Source organism: Adiantum capillus-veneris, chromosome 7 (genome assembly GCF_014529385.1).
Source record: "Adiantum capillus-veneris isolate H3 chromosome 7, ASM1452938v2, whole genome shotgun sequence".
Taxonomy (NCBI): Eukaryota; Viridiplantae; Streptophyta; class Polypodiopsida; order Polypodiales; family Pteridaceae; genus Adiantum; species Adiantum capillus-veneris.
The window spans coordinates 9,594,172-9,616,169 of NC_140937.1; the positions used below are offsets into that span (position 1 = coordinate 9,594,172).

The 21,998-nt window shown below is 42.8% G+C and overlaps 1 protein-coding gene across 3 annotated transcripts in view; it reads right to left on the reverse strand.

Annotated features, from left to right (window-relative positions):
• Nucleotides 1-14,582, reverse strand: part of LOC147453413 (uncharacterized) — a 127,367-nt gene extending 112,785 nt beyond the window's left edge. For 2 of the 3 annotated variants that reach the window (XM_086515598.1, XM_086515597.1), the window contains exons 1-4: nt 14,426-14,581; nt 14,269-14,352; nt 13,863-13,946; nt 13,705-13,789 (exon numbers count right to left, since the gene is read on the reverse strand). In XM_086515598.1, the coding sequence (XP_086371724.1) occupies nt 13,705-13,789; nt 13,863-13,946; nt 14,269-14,352; nt 14,426-14,452 (280 nt within the window). In that variant the 5' untranslated portion in view covers nt 14,453-14,581. Of the gene's footprint in view, nt 1-13,704; nt 13,790-13,862; nt 13,947-14,268; nt 14,353-14,425 lie in introns of all 3 variants that reach the window. The other variant, XR_015188535.1, reaches the window with a different exon arrangement.
• Between the last annotated feature and the right edge of the window lie 7,416 nt (nt 14,583-21,998).

Below are 21,998 nucleotides of genomic sequence, written 5' to 3' on the forward strand. Positions count from 1 at the left end.
CAGAGGGCACGCAACTACTGTAAGCGCCTGGACATGCACGTCCTGCGTACAGGCTCACAAGGGTGCCAGAACACTTCCTAGGCTGACCTAAACCCTAGAAGTAAGAGTTACAGCTTGTCCACATGCACATAGGGTTAGATGTGCTCGTGACATCTCCCCCTTTTCAAGATGAGGTACTGGTACCGAGTTGCATGGCTTCCGTATAGTCCGCCAACAACTCTTCGTCGGCCCACTCTGCTACATGGGTCCCGCGATACTTGAACTTCAAGAAGGTCTGCAATGCTTGCTTCTTTGGGCCGCGCTGAAAGCAATGCAGAATAATCTGGTTCAGCTCCATGTCTTCAACTTCGTCTACGATCTCGAGTTCATCTTCTTTAAAAAGCTGCTTTGGGGGAGTTCCTTGGAACCACTTCAAGCACAATATCATAGACACATTTGTTACTTGTTGAGTGACCGGAAAAAGACTATGCTTCCTAAATGACTGTGGATGGAATGCAGATAAAAAATGTACTTAAGTGCCAAACCTTTCACCGAGTACATGCCAAAAATGTGATCTAAACTTGACTTTTTGACCTAAAACTATCAACTATGGCAAACCACAAAGGGAATACCAATGCTTAATGGACAATCAAGCGAATGCTTTTGCAACGACTGTGTCTTGCCAAGGAATGAACATGCAAAATGTATTGACATGACCTACAATAGTGAAACATTGTGGATTCCTTGAATGCAAACTTACTATCTTTTCTAGAGTGACCTTCGTGCTTTTGTGCTCATTCGTGAGTGAATCATGCGCATCGTGCAATATGGCTTCCCTATGAAAAAGTAACATACAAAGACAGTGAAGAAAATACAAGAGATTGTCATGAATGAGAAACTCGAACAATGCATACTGAATAATCATGCGAACAAAAGATACTTCCTGAATGGTTACTGTGGACCTCGACTCGAGAGCCAAGATCGGTCCCGCGTGCCGACCGTATCTGCAATGGGGTTAGCTTTACTAGAAATACAATCAATCAAACCACCAAATTGCTCACAAGACTGGAGCTATCTAACTTGACGGTCACTCCAAGGTGTACTTGATACAGACTGGAGCATTTTGATAGCGTGATGATCCTTACGAACAATCAAATCTCTATCATGCACAAAATGCGTGTCGAGCTTAAGAGAATGAACGATTGGGAGAGGTTCCTTCTCATGCAAGGACTGACTCTTTTCTGGATTGTGGGACTGTGTACTGAGAGACACTAAAACTACATGTTTTAACCTCTTTCAAAACATGAGACTGAGAGATTAATGCCAAAGACAGAATGTTCTTATCACAGCAAAGAACCATGGGATCAGTGTCGTGCCATGGCACGGACATCATGGGAACAAATGCCATGACTCCATTTTTAGATACATTATAGCGTTTCTAATAATATACATAAGTATATGTGTGTTATTTACCTAAATAACCTTTAGAGTAACTTTCTAAAGTTTACTTTTGAGATTTACGTGGAGAAAAAGCCTTAAATCACTTTGACTTTTATTTATCTATTTTTATTTCATATCTAGATCCTATAGCTATCATGATTATACTATATTTATCCTTTTTTCTATCATATTTTATTTTCTATTTTAAAATCATATTGATTTTCTATTGTGATACATACAAACTCTTGGACACTCTTTTCAAAGATCATGATCATGCTTACATGCACCATGATGTGTGTATTCTTGGAGCCATAAAAAAATTCAAGGTTCAAGATCATGCTTACATATACCATGATGTGTGTATTCTTGGAGCCATAAGGAAGTTCAATGCAAAGGGGCCCACCTAAAGACTTTTGCAGAGAAAAAAAAGACATGTTTTGGTAGAATTTTTGGCGTCCACTTTCCATCTGAATTTGAAAAAGTGTTCTTCACAAAAATTGTAGCTCGTGAGTTGAAAAATATGCTCAAAGTTTTTCATAATTTTTGGAGATATGGCCAAGGAGATATGATCAAAATGGTCGACCCCAGTCTGCCTGTCCACACCACAAAAGAACATACTAATTTCAACACTCCTCAACCCCTGTTCACATTGCATCTAGTGGAACTCTTGAGGATTCTTCCCATCTATATAAAGGACCCTCTTCTCCATTGTAAAGCAATCAAGAGTTAATGAGTGAAGTGATGTTAGTGGGAGGGAGTGAGAATAGAGGAGACCACCTTCTATGTATGCCTGGGGAAGCTCTAGCTAAATTTGCAAGCACACACTCTTTTGACAAGCCTATGATCATCTAATGTATACATATTTCACTCATCATTTAAGGATTTTGATTGCCCTTAAGAAGGTGTCAAAGGCTACAAATCATTTGCTTCTTCTACCAATCAATAAAATACTTGTGAGTGTACTGTGTAAGGTGTTACTTTTTACATTATCTCCCTCTCTAATCAAATCTATCTCTCTCCATATCTATCTAGTGTACATGAAGGGTTTTTAAGAAGGTGACAAAGGCTCCTAATTGTTTGCTTCTTCGCAAACAAATCAACAACGTACTTGTGGGCATATCGTGTAAGGCGCCACTCTTTACATTTGTTGTTGTTCTATCTCTCCATCTATCTCCTTCTCTAGCCAAATCTCTCTCTCTCTCTCTCCATATCTATCTCCCCATCTATCTCCCTCTCTAACCACATATCTATCTCTACATAAGTCTCTATCTCTATCTCAATCTTCCTCACATCCTAGCTACCGGCCATAACTAAATCCTTTTTTTTATGCTTATATTTTCTTCACTGAATAACCCACACAATGCCGACTTTCACCCTTTCCATTTTGTGCAATCTCCTAGGATTAATGTGTTAAAGTCGAAAAATTCACTTCCAACAAAGAATTAAATTTCTTTTTGAACCTGAATGACTACAAGAAATTCTTCTCTCTCCACTACCCATTATTCTACCACTGGGTGAATCTTGCATGATTATGAACCATGAAGACTTATATACACAGCTCATTCCAATCGCTAGGCAAAATATATACACCATTGTGAGCACGAAATTACAGTTTCAAAAAACAATTCAGGAGGTATTTCATGAAAGATTTAGAAGTATTTCATGGAAGATTTAGAGCGAGTAACAAAAAGAACATTTTTGGAATGGGTAGCAAAGCGAAAGGATGGACTCTCTCCAATAGAGTTTCTTCGAGAATTTGAGTGACGCTATTCTCAATTAAGAAGGACAAAAAAGGCCACATTGGAATCAGAGAAGACAAATCTTTTCCTAAAGCAGCACGAAAAGAACTTCAGGAGAACTTAGAGCTGCTACTTGAAGACAAAGATGCTGAGCAAGGAATAAAGACTAACCGGAATGGTGTTGAAGATGCTATCTCACTACTTGCAAAGCAGCAAAGAAGAAGAGACAAGATGGTAGTCAATACTTCTACCCCGACCTCCTTGGCTCCTGAAAAGATGGTAAAACCTTCTATTGTAGCTCCAAAAGTTGATAAATCTGTGCTAGATGAGATTGTGAAAGGCATCTGTGAATTAAAGCTAAAACTTGCAAAGCTTGACGAAAAGGGACATCCATCAGCACCGCCTTCAAGGCAAAGACAACAAACCAAAGAAGGGTTTGTTCACAGATGTATATGGTGTGATAGCACAGATCATGTAAGAGGGATTGTGACAGTTTTAATGATGCTTTAAGAAAAGATGTTGTGTTCTTTAAGGATAGTAAGATCAAGTCAAGGGAGACAGGTCTACCCTTAAGAATTAACTTTGGAAAGGGAGGAATGCAAAATTTAGTAGAGGATATGGCTTCTAACCATGTTGTATCTGCAGTTGCAGTTGAGGCTGCTACTTATAGAAGAGCAAAGATCGAGTACTCCAAGGATTCTATGAGTAATGATGGTGGTAAGTTGTGGCCAAATGTTGCGGAACTTTCTAGCAAAGAAAAGCACAAAGGAGATTCTACATGAGGCAGGGGATTGCATACGCCTAGAAATAGGATGGAATGATCCAGTGGACTCATTTTCAGTGCATGCCTACCTTACAAAATGCCAACAAAATGAAGTTCTTGTAGAAGAGAGCGTAGACGTGAGAATGTTGATGAAGGACCGTCAAAAAGAGCTTCTAGAAGTGGGGGAAGAAGCGACTCAATGGCTTCCCAAACACCCCCAACACAAAGAGCATCTCCACTTGAAGTACTCATGGAGGAGTTTACAATAGGAAAGAAGAAAGAGCCAACAAAAGGTAAGCCAAAAGGCCCAACTTATAGACTACAATCTGATATTGAGGTTGCTACAGATTTAAAGAAAGTATTGGAGGATAGGATTTTGAATAGCAAGATTGAGTTTACTGTCACGTGCACATCTAACCCTATGTGCATGTGGACAAGCTACTTCAGGTCTAGGGTTCATGTCATCTTAGGAAGTGTTCTGGCACCTTTGTGAGCCTGTGCGCAGGCCGTGCATGTCCAGGCACTTAGAGTAGTTTCATATCTTCTGGTTGCACACAGCATGATCATCAAAATTACAGTCAGTAGCCATCGTGAGCATTTTACAGTGCACGGAGCCCATTTTCCCTATTTTAGCCATTTTTCACTTATTATTAATAAGTGACTTTGTTGGGAAACTGGGTAGGGAAATTTTGCTAAGTTGATATATAAGAAACCTAGCGCTAGCACTTTCTGGCAGAAGAGGCAGAGGAAGTACCCACACTTGCAGTGCACCTTCTCAGCAAGACCGGCAGGATAACCTAGCGTTTTTCAGCCATCAAGACCACATCAGCGTTTTTTGCATCAAATCTGACCTAGCACTTTTGCAGATCACTGGACAGCCCAGTGTTTTTGCAACTTGCAGATCAGTCTAGCGTTTTGCAGATACCCGGCGACAGATCAGCCTATAGCATCAGCGTTTTCCATTTTAGACTCCCCAGTAGCAGCCCCAACTACGAGATCTCACCTTCCCATAGTAGATCCTCGCCGCACAATCAGATCAGCCAGCGTTTTCAGTTCCAGCCTGTTGTTCACAGATTTCAGCATCAGCGTTTTCAGTGCATTGTTGTCGCATCATCGTCGTCGCCGTCCTCGCCGACATAGAGTCAGAATTCAGCAACTAGCAGATTTGCAGATTTCAGCCCCTAGCGTTTTCAAATTTCAGCCCCTCTCGTCGCCGTCATCATTGTCGTCAACATCGTCGGCAAGTCCATTGCATCTAGACCATTGTACCAGATTTGTGCAATCAATAGCATAGACCTCTCTCGCCATAGAGAGTGGGGCCCTTGGAGGAGGGTTTGACAACATTCTGGTGTCGTATTCTCTTCTCTCTCTATCTCTCAGTCTCAGTACCTTCATTCACAGTGTCATTCACTTTGTTTGTGATCATTTGCACTCTCTCACTAAAGGAACATAAGGCTCTCCCTTCTGTAAGTAAAAGGAACCCTTGAGCACAGTTCGGAGCACTCATCTTGAGCAAAGTTCAACATTCACTTCCGCTGCACCTTACATTTACTCTGGGAGAAGTCCTTGGCATTGCAAAGAGTGAATTCCATGAGGAGATCATTGACATCATCAAGAGAAAGAGGCAAACTTTTGTTGTGGTTGCTCATCCACAAGCTTAAGGTGAAACCTTGAAGACACAGGTGATGCAACTGCGAGATAAGGAGGATGATGAAGGTGTGGTAGGATGCTACCAATCCACTAGGAGAGTGAAGCAAAGTGCATTTTTCAAATGATGATGAAGAAGTTGAAGCCATTCCTAGGAGCCACTATTTACCAATTCACTGGACAAGGGCTACTACAGAAACTTTGGTCAAGGTAGGTGATCTTGAAGAGCCATTTGTTGCCTTAATTGACCATGATTGAGAAATAAATATAATGTCAAAGAGTCTCTACAACAAGTGTAAATGGTCGATGGACATAGATCATGGTTGGATATTGAAAGTGGCAAACAACTCATCCGTTGAATTGTATGCAACATATCTAGGTGTGAAGGTGACAATGGGTGATGTGAAAATGGGCCAAAACTTTTGTACAAGATACATCTTCATATCATCTCATCTTGGGGCAGCCCTACATTGTAGAAGTTCGAATAGAAACAAAGGTAATGGATGAGGGTGCAGAGCGTGTGCCAGGACATTACAGAGGCTTTACCAATTGAGTGGCTCACCCCTCTAGAGACACCAACTCCCACATGGATGGGGGCCTTCACGGGACTGGAGGTCCTCATTGCAGTTCGTGCTTGCTCGGAGTCCGTACCCCCCATGTTCTTCGAGATCCAGGGAGAGGGTCGACTACACAGAGTCTCAGTAGAGGCTCCACAGGTTGCAGAGTGTTGTTTTCAGATCCTGACCCAGCAGACCTTGAGACAGGCCACTCGAGGCTTTGGGCTTGTGGGAGCTGCCCTATGGCACAAGTGCAGTGGAACCCTAGAGAGTGGTTTGGAGAGAACCCTTCTCTTCCGCCGACCACCCCTTTCTTTCAGTACATTGTTCGCGTCACATATTGGCCGCACAGAGAGAGGCATCCTGCTACAATACTTCATTGGAAGAAGGAGGGTCTCACAGCTGAGTTCTTGTTAGGCTTTTGGGAGCGGTTGTGGGACTCGACAGCCAAGGCGAGTCACTTTGTTCCAGTGGCTAGTTGCACACAAAGCTACAGTAGTAGGGAGCTCGCTGGTACATAGTGGCCTTTCGACAGCCTGTGCAGCTTGCGATCAACCTTTGGAGAATCAGCGTCGCTATTTGTGGGACTACCCCATGGCACAGCAGGTTTGGCTTCGGGTTCTTCGGCTGATGCCAGCTCTTTCCACAGTGCGACAGTACACTTGGGCTGTTGCTGCCTGGTCCACCTTCACGGGCCCTGTGCTCCAATTTGAGTTATCTTCCACCAGCAAGATGATAGTGATCCAAGGGGTCGATCTACACTTCAGCTTGCTACAGGGCTTACCCCCCCAAGAGTGGTGCAGTGAGAGAGAGGTGTGTTGGGAGCTCGTCTGTGGCTTGACACTCTGGTTCATTTGGTGGGCCCATTGCTTCCGCATCTTCGAGGATCGCCCTGTCCCGCAGGCAGAGACTATTCGTGACTTTTGGCTGGAGTTGATCCATACTCCCAGGGGTCAGTTTGAGTGTGGCTCTTTCCTCCTCCCATTTTGTGATTTAGCCTCATTGTACATATCTTGTTTACTCACTGGGAGAGTCTCCCCATGCTTTTGATGTAGCCCTCTCTAGTAGAGATGGTTTGTAGCCCTATGAGCCGTTTTATTAAGTAATGGAAGGATCTTTTTTTCGGGAAAAAAAAAGACAAAATGATGAAGATGGGAGTGCACCCGTTGCGCGATGGACTAAGGAGTGGCTAATAAGTCCGAGGTCGGGACACAGATTCTTTGAAAAAAAAAATTGATAGAGATTCTTTAGGTTCTTTTCTTGAGTGATGATACCGAACACTGCCAAAGAACTCTGATACCAATGTAATGTGCAGCGGAAGTGAATGATGATGAATGCTCAGGATGAATGCTCAATTCATGCCCAAGGTTCTGTAAGGATTCTAGGTGCTAATCCTTAACTAAGTACTTAAACTCATGATTAAGACTTAAGAAACTTGAACTGAACTCAGAAACAAGATTCAGAAGACTCTGTGTTTGATTCATTTATTCAATGTGTGATACAAGGGCTCCTTATATAGGAGACGAAGAGACATAAATGAAAAGACGCGTCTCTTGGTGAAGAGACATGACTTTAGACGTAAAGACACATTCTTTCGGCGAAGAGCTGCAACCATTGGGCGATGAGTCGCACCCGTAGAGCGAAGGGGTGTGACAAGTCGTCGAAAGAGAGTGGCTTTTGGCGAAGAGGCACGTCTCTTGGGCGAAGGGGTGTGACCATCCAAGCGCAGGGGTCCTCCTTGGCATGGCACTTCGCGTATCTACAATTAGGAGTAGATGTATTGCTGTTAACATAGTCACAATCGTGACATTCCCTCCCATTTAAAATGAGAGCCCGTGTCAAAGAAATAACTTCTGATGTTGATAGAACTCTGGAAAAGCATTGAATCTTCGAAAATCTTCAATCTTTGAGTTATCGGAAACCTTTGTCTTGAACCTTTGCTTCTTGCAAAACCTTTTTGCTTTGATTGCTAAATCCCATGTCGTTTCATTATTCAAAGACTTTTTAGAGGAATTTGGCATAATCAGGTTAACTGCAACAAGAGATTGATCTTCAAAATTCTTCATGCGATGTAAGATTTATGGTTCAAAATCTTTCAGTAGCTGCAAACAAATTTGGGGAAGAGGAAATCTTCTCAAGGTACTCTTCAGATGGGATAACTTCAACTTTATAAATCACTGGAGAGGATTTTGGCTTGAGACTGTAATCATCTTCCAATAATGAATCCCAAAATTCTTCAGAATCATCTTCAGAAATTGTCACTTCATAAGTTGCAATTGGCATATCATCATCCAGCAAAGAATTAAAGAAAGCATAGTCGTCTTCAGACTCAGAATCTGCAACTATGTCCTTATCTTTGTCTGGTAACGAAGTATCACTTGGAAAAACTTCTTGCTTGAAATCATTTTTGTCTTCAACAATTGATTCAATAATGAATTCAAAAATTCATCATTAATAATATCTACATCTGCATTGGAAATCATATTCTCTTCATAATCCACTGTATCATGCTATTTGACTAGTACACGTGAGGCTTGAATCACTCTTTCCGCATGAGAAAACCCGTGTAAAGTCAATTCATGTCCATCTTTGAACAAATTGATAGTATGTCCTCGAAAGCTAATTGTTGGATCATATTGGAATAACCATGCTGACCAAGAATCATGTCGTAATAAGATAAAGGCATGACTTCGAAATCCAATTGATCTGCATAATTTTGAATCTCGAACTGCAATTGTCGAACTGTCTGATCACAAGTCAAAATTGATCCATCTGCTAATTCCACATCATATAAGTGAGATGTCTTCTGAGTCGGTAAGGCAAGTTGTTGAACTATCGAGTGCTGACGAAATTATTCGAGCATCCGCTGTCCACTAAAACTTTGATGGAGCGACCATTGATAGTTCCAAGAAGACTCAAAACTTGCTTTGAGAGAGGCTCCAAAACTGAAGAATTGCACTGAGCATGCTTCATAAGAATAGTCGTATCCTCTAAGACACGAATCATATTGACCACAGATTTTCCTTTAGCCTTAGCAGAATCTGGTTGTTCAGAATTCGATGATGTTTCCGTGTTGGAATTTCTTTTTGAATTAGACGGATTTGGTTTCTTTAGACATTGATACCATCTATGGTCACCACCGCAAATTGTACATAATCCTTCCTTCTTTGAAGTCGAAGATGCATTTGAGGAAGAGCCTTGTTGAGTATTGGAATGCCGATCTTGAGAAAAATCACGTCCTTTACCACGATGAAGTGGAGGAACATGTGAAGAAAATCTGCTTTGAGATTGTCAATCTTGAGAATAGAATCTTGAAGTTGAATAAGGTTGTGTTGCTTGCTGTCTGAACTGAGACTGATGTTGCTGACTTTGGCCATAGCTGTCTCTGCGATCGCGCTGTGAAAAGCAGGCGTTGTTTGAAGATTTGTCACCAAGGAGAAAATTCCGTGTAGGGCGCCGATTATTGCCAAGACGCTCCACATAGGCAATTGCAGTATCCAAGGTGTCAGGGTTATATTTGTGCACATCGTCCTTCAGGTTGTGTCGAGTCCGTCGACAAAGCTGTGAAGTTTATCAGAGGGACTAAGGGTCTCTATCTCCAGAGTTAGCCTTTGGAACTCTGTGATGTACGCGGCCAAAGAACCTGTCTGGCTCAGGCGGCGAAGAGAGGACCGGGCATGAAAATCCGCATTGGTAGGTTCGAACGCCTTGCGAATAGCACGCCGGAATTTATCCCAAGGTATGTGTTTACCATCAGCAACCCGTCGTTGCCACCAAAGAAATGTTGTCCTTGAGCAGAGAACTAGCAAGTGCAACTTTTTTACTCTCGACCAAGTCCATGTTGGACAAGTAGACCTCCATTTTGAATAGCCATTGGTCCAGCACGCGCTTGTCACGGCGACCAGTGTATGGTTCCGGCAATTTAACATCAAGCTTCTTCTTCTATGCAGCATTAAAGATTTTGTAAAGTAATTGAAGTTCGCAATTGTCTACCTCTTCAGTTGGATCTGGTTCATTTGGTTCGTCCACTGAAGCTTTGGAAGAAGGTGTTGAAGATGCTGTGATAGAGAGAGAGAGAGAGAGAGAGAGACACACACACACACACACACAGAGAAGATCGACACCAGATGGGGTCCAACCCCCCCCCCCCCTCTATTTCTATAGAGGTATTTCTTTAGATTGCAAATCTAGTACAATGGTTCTAGATGCTGAGATACTTGACGATGTTGGCGGGAACTACGAGGCTAAAGGCTGGGGACTGAAGTACTGATGAGGCTATAGGCTGAAAACTGAAAATACTGAAGTGCTTGATGGCTGAAATCTGAAAACGCTGGGATCTGCTCTGTGGTGAATTGCGCCACGACGAGGCTAGTGCCGAGTGCTGGAAACGCTGGCTATACGGGCTGAAATCATTGACTTGCTAATGCAAAAACACTATGGCTGAAGTCCAAAACGCTATGGATGCTCAGGGAAAAACGTTGGTACTACTGAAGAGAGAGCCTTGTGCTGCAGGCGCTGAAAGCCTTCTTCAGCTCCTTCTTGCCCTTCTCTAGCACCCCCCCATGTTACTTATATACCTCTTCCATGCTGGGTCGAGCAGCAACACTTAGCCTCCACGATTTCGCTAAATTGCAAAAAGTCACTTATTATTAAGTGACTTACACGAGGTGGTTCCCATGCACGATTAGAGGTGGTTCGTATGCGGTAAATTGCTTTTGTTGGGTTAAATGCTTATGCTAGGGTACTAATGGCTTGTGCAATCAGAGAGTATGCAACTACTCTTAAGTGCCTAGACATGCACGTCCTGCGTACAGGCTCACAAGGGTGCAAGAACACTTCCTAAGCTGACTTAAACCCAAGAAGAAGTTATAGCTTGTCCACATGCACATAGGGTTAACTGTGCACGTGACATTCTAAGCTTTGATACCACTTTCATAGGCCTAGACACTCCAAGCGAGAAATCAATAGCAACACATGAACAAAAACTTCAAAATCACTAAACTTTGAGAGAGAGAGAGAGAGAGAGAGAGAGAGAGAGACACGGCACGGCAGAGTTCCGCGCCCAAAAGCATTGGCCCCAAAGACTAGCGCCCCTTTCAGTATTTCTTGATTAATGATCACTTCAAAGACTCCTTACAAACATTACAAGGGATGCCCAAAAGCAGAGCCCTAAAAGCTTCAGGTTCAAAAGCATCTTGACCCAAAAGCTAGCACTAGGGGCTGCCAGCGCGACATGCGGAAATCTGTACGGCCTGCCACATCAACAGCATAAAACGCAGGCGTCCATACAGCTGCCACATCATCAGCCTTCACGTAGTTCTTTTGTCCCTTGGGCCCCATCAGATAGGACCCCATAAGTTGGTATAACTTATAAAAATTGGTGTCCTTTCATTTTTGGCCTCTCACATTGATTCTGCAAGTTGATGCAACTTCTGCATCTTTCAGTAGGGCTCCGACCCCTCTCTGTCCTTTAGGTCATGCCATGTCATCACTTTGTGACAGATGCACCCAGTCATCTCAATCTTGATGCACTAGAATCTTATTCGATTCTCATTTACTTGGCCATCACATCCAGATCTCGATGATCTCTAACAGATGTCTAGATGCACTAGGCTCAAATCATTCATCAAACAAAATGCTAAAGACTTTTCATCTTTCTCTGTATGTGTCTAACAATACACACATGAACAATTCAATGCACATGTTTTCATAAAGTCATTCCGCAAAATGTTGTCAGTCTGTCAATATCCTTAAAATCTTGAAGAGAAATTGGTAATTGTATTCAATCTAGGCAATCTATGACAAAGGAGTGGAGTGGCTCCCCACTTGTGCAGTCTGCACCGCACCAGATTCAACTTGCTAGTAACTTTTGGCATAGAATATGTGATGTTCTCCTCCTCCATGCATCGAGGGCCAAAAACGTACCTTTTCAAATTATCCGATGGACCTAGCTTATCTTTCTGTCCTTTTCTTGTGCCTTGTGACCTATTGGTAACCTCGTTGGCCTCCCCTATGTCCACTGGCACCTTAATCGTCAAAATTCTCTGATGAACCATCAGCCGACTCCCTTGCTTCGTCGGAACCGGAAGACTCCTGCCCTGTTAAGGTGGACAATGGCTTGTCCGTAGGATAGGTTGATGAGTCGACATGCATACCAAAACTTGCTTGGCATGTCCCATAAGTCTCGAAATGGAGACAAACTTCTATTGCAGACAATACCGTCGAATCTCTTTTGGCAATCCACAGAAAAACCGCTCAAATCTGGTCCTTCAAAGTGACCCTCAAAAAAGAGGACACTAGAAAATAGGTATCTCAAAACCTCTAGCAATAATCATCCAAAGAGTCTTTCTCAGTCATTCTCAGATGATGCCAAGCCGTGATGACATTTCTTCATATTCTTCCGTTATCTAGACAGAAGCAAAAATTTTCTTGAATTTTACTCACTTCTTAGGAGCTTCTTTGCGTAACAACAAAGTAGACCACCATGTCTGCATTTTCTTTCAAGTAAGATGCCGCCCTTCGCACCTTGGAGCATTCCGAGAACCGACCACCTACCACGTCAGCTCTATCAACGCAAATCACAGAATTTGGTACAACTTCTGCTTCAACAGTCAGCGCGTTTTACAAAAATCGGTCCCAGATATTAAGCTTTTGATATTTTTGGGTTAGGCCCCTGGACCGGTGCTCATAAGTTCTTTAAGTTGGTAGGGGTTAGGATTTTTAATCATTAACCCCCCTTAGGCCCCTTGGCCCATCTTCTGGGTTCAGATCCTCTTGTCCACTCGGCCATTTCTCTTCTAGTTGGGCACGCCATGTCATCACTTTGTAACAGACTCCGTCCAATTCTCCACGTGGTAGAATGCCAGAGAGAGAGCCCTGCACACTTATTTAGAGGCCCTTGGCCTACCAAAATCATCTCACATGAAAAGCTAATGTTCTAAAAGCTGCTGGTCCAAAAGCAAGCACCCAGAGGGCTGGTTCATATTTTGCATTGTCACACCGTCATCCCCTACACACTTGGTTGCATGTGTGTGTCCTGCTTTATTTCAGGGTTTTTAGGCCCCTCGGCCGATGTTTTGTAAGTTGGTGAGGTTAGGATTTTTAATCCTAACCCACTTCATTCGTCCAGTTTCAATAAGTTGGGTAGAACTTCTTCTTCTTCTTCTGCTAGGGTTTAGGCCCCTTGGCCAGGATCTACAAAAGTCAATCAAGTTAGTTCAAAACCCGAGGGTCATTCCCAGAATCCATCGGTGTTTCTCATAACACAGGTGCAAGTATTGGACCTTTAACACAACCTCGCAACTGCTTTGCAAGAAGGTCCCTTGTGTCCATTCCAATTGTGAAATCAAACCAAGCACCACCATAATTCACAAATTTTGAACGACAGATTTCCTATCTATAGCATAGGCTCAATCATATAAAAATTGCTTTATCTACAAAAATGTTTGTGACTCTGGCACTCCAATGGTGATAGAAAGAACAATACTATCAACTTAAATAGTAGCTCTTGCACATGCATGGACACATCAAAAAAAATTGGCCCTCGAAAAGAAATATATAGTGGAGTTCAATTGTGCACCATATCCATTGAACATTACACATGGGGGGTCCAAAGGTACTACATAGTCTTTGTGGCTATCATCCCAAATGTGGAGTTGCAATGCCTGCAACAGATTCATAAACATTAAGCATTTTGCAATCGTCTCATGGCATCTACACAACGTTGAAGGAAAGTACCAGGAAAGACTTAGGAGTATTGCAATATCTTGGGTTCTGAAGATGCTCAATCTTCTTCCTCAATTGTCTCAAAATAAAGGCACCCTGCATCATTACAATCGGATGAGACTGAAAAGATTTTAATGGAAAACATGGAGAGTTTTGTTTCACCCTTAATCATACAAAATAGCGCACTGATTATCCCATTTTTGCTCCAAAGAAAAGATAGATGCTTTGCTTCAACATATAGTGACTATTTAGATGCCTTGAACGTGGTATCTGATTCAAATGTAACCTCTCTGTTTCAACATGGATGACGCTTTGAACGCCTATTAAAATGTGTGGCTTCCATATGACTATGCCAACTTTTCAAAAAGAAATCTGCGTGTGTATGTGTGTGTGTGTGTGTGTGGACAGGAGAGAGTACCATTTGTTTCCTGCGCGTCTTTGCCTGACGGAGCAATTTTGAGTCTCTATCTGAGAGTGGATTTCGATTTGATGAGGAATTGCCCTGCCAAACAAGACGTTGGGTCTGCGTGAGTGAGTGTCAGAATGTAAAATGCAAGCGATGCAAACACGCTCACATCCTGGTCCTGCTCTGAAAACTCCATTTCGAGCCCCTCGAGCCACCCACGATTCAAAGAGGTTCAGTTAGTATTGTTGGCGTGGTGTGTTCTTCTTTGCCGGAAGGAGAAATGTTGGGAATGCCTATGGGTTTTGGAGTCTCTCTTAAGACAAGGTGGCACTAGATGTGCAACAACTTACGGGGTAGGGAATAAAAGGCCTCCCCGCCCCCCCCCCCCCCGCTCCTTCTAAAAACTATGACCCCATGGCGATCACCGAGGAACTAGGTGCCATGGTGGAAGTAGTTTTTACGGAGGGAAAGTTCAATGAAAGACCTTTCCCGGTCGTCAAGGTCTAGGGGAGGGGGGCCCAAGGCAATGGTCTCTGACCACAAAGGACGTGCAGTCCTGCACTGCAAGCATAGGCAATGATTTTTTGCATGTTGAGGTGTCGCACAATTGGCAATCATTGCCATGCACTTACATGTGCTGACTTGTCTGAGATCGGAAGGCTCTAGGCAGAAATTATCGTCTATAATCGCTACTAAATGAACGGCCGAGATGGCATGCCCCACGACCCTAGACCTTGATAGATCATCCTTCAACACTCCGTTTTGCAGGTAGAGTCTTAGTCATCAAACATTTCCTCAAACTCCCATCTTTTGAATTTCCAAAGTCTGAAGGATTTTTTTATGTGCAGGCGATCCATTTGTCACAAAGCCTCCAATGTAATGGAAATGGTCTATGAACTTTGAGAATAGCGGAATTAAGAGAATTAGAGTGAGCATTTTTGTGAAATTACTTTGAGAACATAGAGGGTGAACTTAATTGATAGTAGCAACATAAACATAGTACTTAATCAACTTGGCATGACAACTTGGCATGAACAATACTTTTGCAAGAGAGAGTATTAGAGAACATGACAATAGTTGAGGACCGGATTTACTTAAAGCCGGTCCCCGGTCATTCTAGAATCTCTATCTAACACGATGGATGTTGGTAATCCATGGTTTTTGAAAATCTGAGATATGAAGAAGGTTGCCATTTGGTGTGCCTTAATAGTCTTTTTGACAGGAATAAAGTGTGCTTGCTTGCTAAACCTGTTGACTATTATCCATAATCCTGTATTCCCATGGATAGACTTGGGTAATCCAAAGATAAAATACATGGCTATACTCTCCCATGGTGAATTAGGGATTGGCAATGGCTGGAGTAATCCGGGTTTCTTCCCTCTATCATACTTAGTCTTTTGGCATACCACACATTTTGAAACATACTCTTGTATGTCCACTTTCATGGTAGGCCAATAGAAGTACGTCTCTACTCCTCAAAGAGTAGGTGGAATGCCTCTATGTCCCGCATAGGGAGGAGCATGGGATTCATACATGACTTTCTCGCACGAAGGGAGTAGGTAACACATGGCCCATTGCCATGGAGAAGATAACCATCCTGCAAGGTGAATGGTTCCTCTTTTTTTCCCAAAGCAAGGACTGACATTACATCTTTAAAGTCAGGGTCAATAGCATACTCATCTATCATAGAAGATAGATCATTGTGAGTTTCTATAGACACCGTCGTCGTGAAAGTGCATCGGCCACTTGATTGTGCTTACAAGCAATGTGAGCAATATGAAGATAATATTGCGAAAGAAAATTTACCCCCACCTCATTTGTTTGTCGGAAATCTTGGTTTGCATCATGAAGTACTTAAGACTTTGGTTGTGTGTTCGTAAAATGAATGGAGTCCCCAATAAAGCATCCTCTTTTGGAGCTTCGATGGTGGAAGCTCTAGGAGTCTCACTGCGGGCATTTCTCTTGGGGCAAGAACGATAGCCATGTCCTTGCTCCCCACACTTAAAACACTTATGGTCCTTGTAAAAAGCTTCAAGATCTTCAAGAGAGAGTTTGTTTTTACCTTTGTAAACTCCCTTCTCTTTCTTGACCTTTTCTTCCTTTGTTTCCTCTCTTCCCTTTCAGAGTGACAAGGAAAAGGACTGTGTGTTGACCGTTTCCTTGTGGGAGGAGTTGGTGATTGTCTATACCACCGTCTTCGTGGAGCCACATCTTCAGAGGAACTTAGGGATTCATTACTTTCTTGATATTTGGATTCCTCCTCTCGTATGGGAGAGAGTCTTCTTTTGGGGGTCTCATCAAGTGGCCTCCTTCCGGGGCAGTCACTTATCAAAAGACCCCTATATCACGTGCGTTCAAGAGGTAATTAATAATACCCCAATATACATATTATACTTACACTGTGAGACTATTTAAAAAAACCCCACCCCCCTCTGTATGTATACATTTTTATACATTTTGGTCTTTTAATAATCCTCTCCGGTTAACTCACGTGATATCATACACATTCTAAAAAGTGACCGCCCCGGGGGCCTCCTAAGCTCTCTCTCCTCTTGGAGAGGAAGGGAAATCCCATAAACACAAAGTTGTTGAGTAACTTCGGCTTCCAAAGCAAGGTTGCCCATAGCTTGATGCAACCTAGTATCAAGATAATTGACAAACATGGGGGAATCATCACTAGCACCTTCATGTGCAAAATCAAAGTTATGAATGTTCATTCTACTCTCTTGGTTATTGTCAGCCATGCTAATTATACTTATGTGTTTGCTTAGTGTATTCTTTGGCAATTCAAAACCTTAGTTGCTACTCCTCTTAGCCTTTGAAAATCAGCACTTAAGTATCTACACCCACGGCTCGAATTGGTTAATTATAGAGAGTAGTGGAGTGGGTCAAATATTGCAAAATTATCGAGGGCTAGCTCCTTTCGGACTTCTTATGACTCAATAATGGTAAATCCGTAGGCAAATCTAAAAAGACCCCATTATTAAGACCAAAGCTCCCAAGGTGTGCACCATATCCCACATAGTGGGCTCAACAAAATCGATAATAGATCCCAGTCCCACTTACCCTAATAGAATTAACAAAATCAACCATTAATAAGCTACTTAAGGACCTCTCTTCTGGGGATGGGAGTGAGCTCAATGAAGCGAGCTTTTTTTTTTCATTCCACCACCACTATCTCCCATTGCCGCCCCTTAGCAACCATCACCACCCACCACCCTAGCCCACCACTGGTGGTTAGTGGTGCTAACTTACTACCACCATGTGCCACCCCTACTCCTACCACCACCGCCCATTGCAACCCCTCCCTCTAGTGGAGTAGCCAAGGACCTTCTCTCTCTGATGCACCATTGGAAACTAAATGGGAAGCTTTCAAGAAAGCTATTTGTTCTTGTGCGGAAGAATGCTTTGCCATAAAGCATCTCCATGGTATCAACAAAGATAGATCACGCAAAAGGTGGTTTGATAAAGAATGTCAAGATGCTCGAAAGTCCTTGATAAAGCTTGATGCAACTATGGACAAAGACAACTATCAAAGTCATTTGCATATATACAAGGCATTGATTCAAAAGAAGAGAAGAAGATGGGAAGTAAAGCAACAAGAATTTCAAGTCCAAGAAAAGGCACATGCATGTGGAAGATTTTGGAGAAACTTGAGAGGCAAGCGGGTTGAGAATTTTGGTAACTTGAGTCTAGTGGATATGTACACACATTGTAGGCAATTATATGAGCAAGCAAATACTGAAAAAATGCCATTTTATGGTTCACTCCCATGTATGCCGTCTTTTTTTACTATTGAGGATGTATGCGGTGGGCTTGAAAAGTTGGCCACTCACAAAGCGGGAGATCTTCAAGGTATCAAGCCGGAGATGATCAAATGGACAGGAGATTTTACCCATGAGTGGATGTGTGATATGTTCAACCTTGCACTTCAACATGGTATGCCTTATGATTGGAGTACTAATTGGGTTAAGCCTTTGCATAAAGGAGGGGATGTAAAGGATGTAAGCAACTACCGGACTATAATGATTGGGTCTCTTATGGCAAAGTTGTTTGGGTGCATAATGGAGATGAAATTGAGTGATTGGGCTGAAGAGAATGACAAGCGTGCAAAGGGACAAGCGGGTTTTCGTCGATGCCATAGCACCATTGATCATCTTGTCACTCTTCATGTTCTCATAAAGGAAAGTCGGTTGAAAGGCAAGCGATTGTATTGTTGTTTTGTGGACTTTAAGAAAGCCTTTGATATGATTCCACGTAACAATTTGTGGAGAAGGATGGAAGAACTCCAAGTGCCAAGTGAGTTTATGCTTGCGGTTTCTCGAATCTATGAGAAGGTGATTTGTCAATTGCGCATAGGAAGAGAAATTTCAGAAATTTTTGTAAGCAGTATTGGGGTTAAACAAGGATGTCCATTGTCACCAACTCTCTTTGGTCTATGCATCGATCAATTGGAACAAATGGTACTTGACTTTATGCAAGAAGAAGGCATTGAAGAGGTCACTATTTGCAATGCGGTAATCATGCTTTTGTTGTATGCGGATGATGTAGTGCTTCTAGCACACACCTTAGAAGATGCACAAAAGCTTATGGTTGTCCTTGAGAACTTTTGCTTGCATAGTGGGCTGATTGTAAATGAATCCAAAACAAAGGTTATGCTTGTGAAAACCAACCATAAGGAGAAGCCATGCATTGTGTACAACAATGAGACACTTGAAGTTGTTGAGAGCTTTAAGTACCTTGGCCTTGAGGTTCCATCCAATCACAAGTGGCATGAATGTGCTATGCGTCGTTTGGAAGCGGGAAAGAGAGCATATTATGCATTTGAGAACATGTGTAATGCGGGAAACATCAAGTGTTGGGTTCTCAAGAAGTATCTTTTTGATGCATTGGTGACACCGGTTCTTCTTTATGGAGTTGAAGTGTGGGGCGGGAGCATCTCAAAGTCTACTTGGAAAGAGTTTGAGAATGTCCAAAAGCGTTTTCTTACAAACTTTCTCCAAGTTAAGACACAAACACCATATATGTTCCTACTTCTTGAGTCGGGATCTCTTCCAATTCAGGTTATGGGCATGGAAAGGGTTGTGGAGTACATGATAAAGATGCGTCAAAACCCCTCACATCGACTTCCTACAATTGCATGGGAAGCAAGCAAAAAAGTTCAAAAGACGCATAAAAGCAAGATCTTGAGCACGGGATGGATGCAAGACATAAAGAAGTGGTTTGGGAGATGGGATGCATTACACTTGCTACATGATGCTTCAATTGACTCTCAAGTGAATGAAGCTTTTCTACAACGCCAATGTATTACGGCTTGGGAGAAATCCGGTGGGTCACGCTTCATACATTACACCACCTATATTGCCCCCAACTACAAAACCATGTTCTTCGCTGAGAGAGGAAACCGTACTCACACTTACATGCTTGAGCCTATTCCCTTGTCCGCGATACGCACTATCGCAGCAATTCGACTTAGCTCCCATTTCCTTCGATGCGAGATAGGGCGTTGGGGCAATGGAGAAGAGTCAAATCGATTGTGCACATTATGCTCACTGCAAGTTCGAGAGTCTGAGTACCACACACTACTAGAGTGCTCAGCTTTTGATCACATCCGAACTTGCTTCTCTCACATTTTCAGCCATAACTTAGACCTACACACTTTCCTCTCCCAGCCAAAGTGTGGGCTCTCCATTACGACTCTCATCACTACAATTTTGGAGCATCGAGAGTCACTCATCAGCCATACACATACTACATCACATGTAACTTTGGTCCCATAGGTCATATTTGACCTCCGAGGACGATAATAAAATCTATCTATCTATCTCTCTCTCTCTCTCTCTCTCTCTCTACTTTTCTATAACATTAAAATTCTTCTCTCTTTCTCCCTGTCTCTCTAAAAAACCTAAAACATTAGCAATTTTGCTAGTGCCTTTGGTTTTTTTATGAATCCGACCCTCTCACCGCTCCCCTTCTTTCCCTCTCATGATCCCTCCAACCCATTCCTTCTCTTGCCCCCTCTTCTCTCTCTCTCTCTCTCTCTCTCTCTCTCTCTATATATATATATATATATATATCTATATATATATATATATATATATATATATATATATATATATATATATATATATATATATATATATATATATATGTGTGTGTGTGTGTGTGTGTGTGTGTGTGTATATGTATATATATATATATATATATGTCCTCCTATCTTGCTCTCCCTATCCCTTCCTCTCTCTCTCTCTCTCTCTCTCTCTCTCCACTTGCCACCCCTCTCCCCACCCCCTATTCCCTTTCTCTCTCTTTACTCCCATCACACCACCCCTTGAGTCCCTCCAACCCTAGAGAGAAATGAAACGAAATGGGATTTGTTATATTAGCTAAAATGGAATGAAATGCTATATTAAGAATTTTCATAAGGCAAAAATTACTTATGAGGCCAAACTGATACAGTCTTGGTGGATCTAATACAATGTATGGGTACAAAGGAAAATGAGAGAGAAAGAGGGGGGAGGGGGGAGAGAGAGAGAGGGAGAGAGAGGGAAGGGAGGGGCCAGTGGGGGAGGGAGAGGTAGATAGATAGATTTTATTATCGTCTTCGGGCGTCAAATATGACATATGGGACCAAAGTTACATGTGATGTAGTATTTGCGTCGCTGATGAGTGATTCTTGATGGTCCAAAATTGTGGTGATGAGAGTCACAATGGAGAGCCCACACTATGGTTGGGAGAGGAAAGTGTGTAGGTCTAGGTCATGGCAGGAAATGTGAAGGAAGTAAGTTTGCATGTGACCAAAATCTGAGCACTCTAGAAGTGTGTGGTACTCAGACTCTCGAACTTGCAGAGAGAGAGAGAGAGAGAGAGAGAGAGAGAGAGAGAGAGAGAGAGAGAGGGGGGGGGGGGGGGGGGGGGGGGGGAGGGGGGGGAGAGTGTAGTTTTTTTTTTTTTAAAAGGTAAAGAAAGGGAGTGCAAGGGGTGCTTAGGCCCAACCAAAAAAAAGGTTAGCCAAAGCAATAGCGGCCTAAGCACCCCTTTCTTTCCCTTTTAAAAAAAAAAAAGAAACTACACTCCACTCTCCCCCTCTCACAATCCCCCCCCCCCCTTTCGCCCGCCCAACCCTTCCCTTCCTTTGCGGACCCCTCTCCCCCCTTCTCTCTCTCTCTCTCTCTCTCTCTCCCCTTCTCTCTCATTTTATTTTGTACCCAGACATTGTATTAGGTCCACTAAGAATGTATCAATTTGGTCGCATGGGTCATTTTGGATTCTGAAGACAGTTAACATAGCATTTCATTTCATTTCTCATTGGGATTGGAGGGACTCAAGTGACAGTGTGACAGGAGGCAGAGAAAGAAAAAAGGAAGATGCAGTGGGAGAGAGATCGATAAGGGGGGGGGGAGAGAGAGAGAGAGAGAGAGAGAGAGAGAGAGAGAAGGGGGCGAAAAAATTGTGTGGGAGAGAGGTGTTGTTTTTTTCTTATAAACAAAGACGGGTTGACCCTGTACAACCCCCCCCGCGCTCCCTCTCTTTCTCTCTCCTAATCTCCTACTCTCTCTCTCCACTGCCACCCCTCTTCTCTTTATCTCTCTTTCCCTCCCAATGGCCCCCCCTCTCTCTTCCCCTCCCTCTATCACTCTCTCTTTCTATCCCCCTCTCTCCCTCTTTTACAAAAAAAGGGAGGCACTAGAGATACTGCTAGTGCTTTGTTTTTTTTAAATAGCTCTCTCCACCCCCCCCCC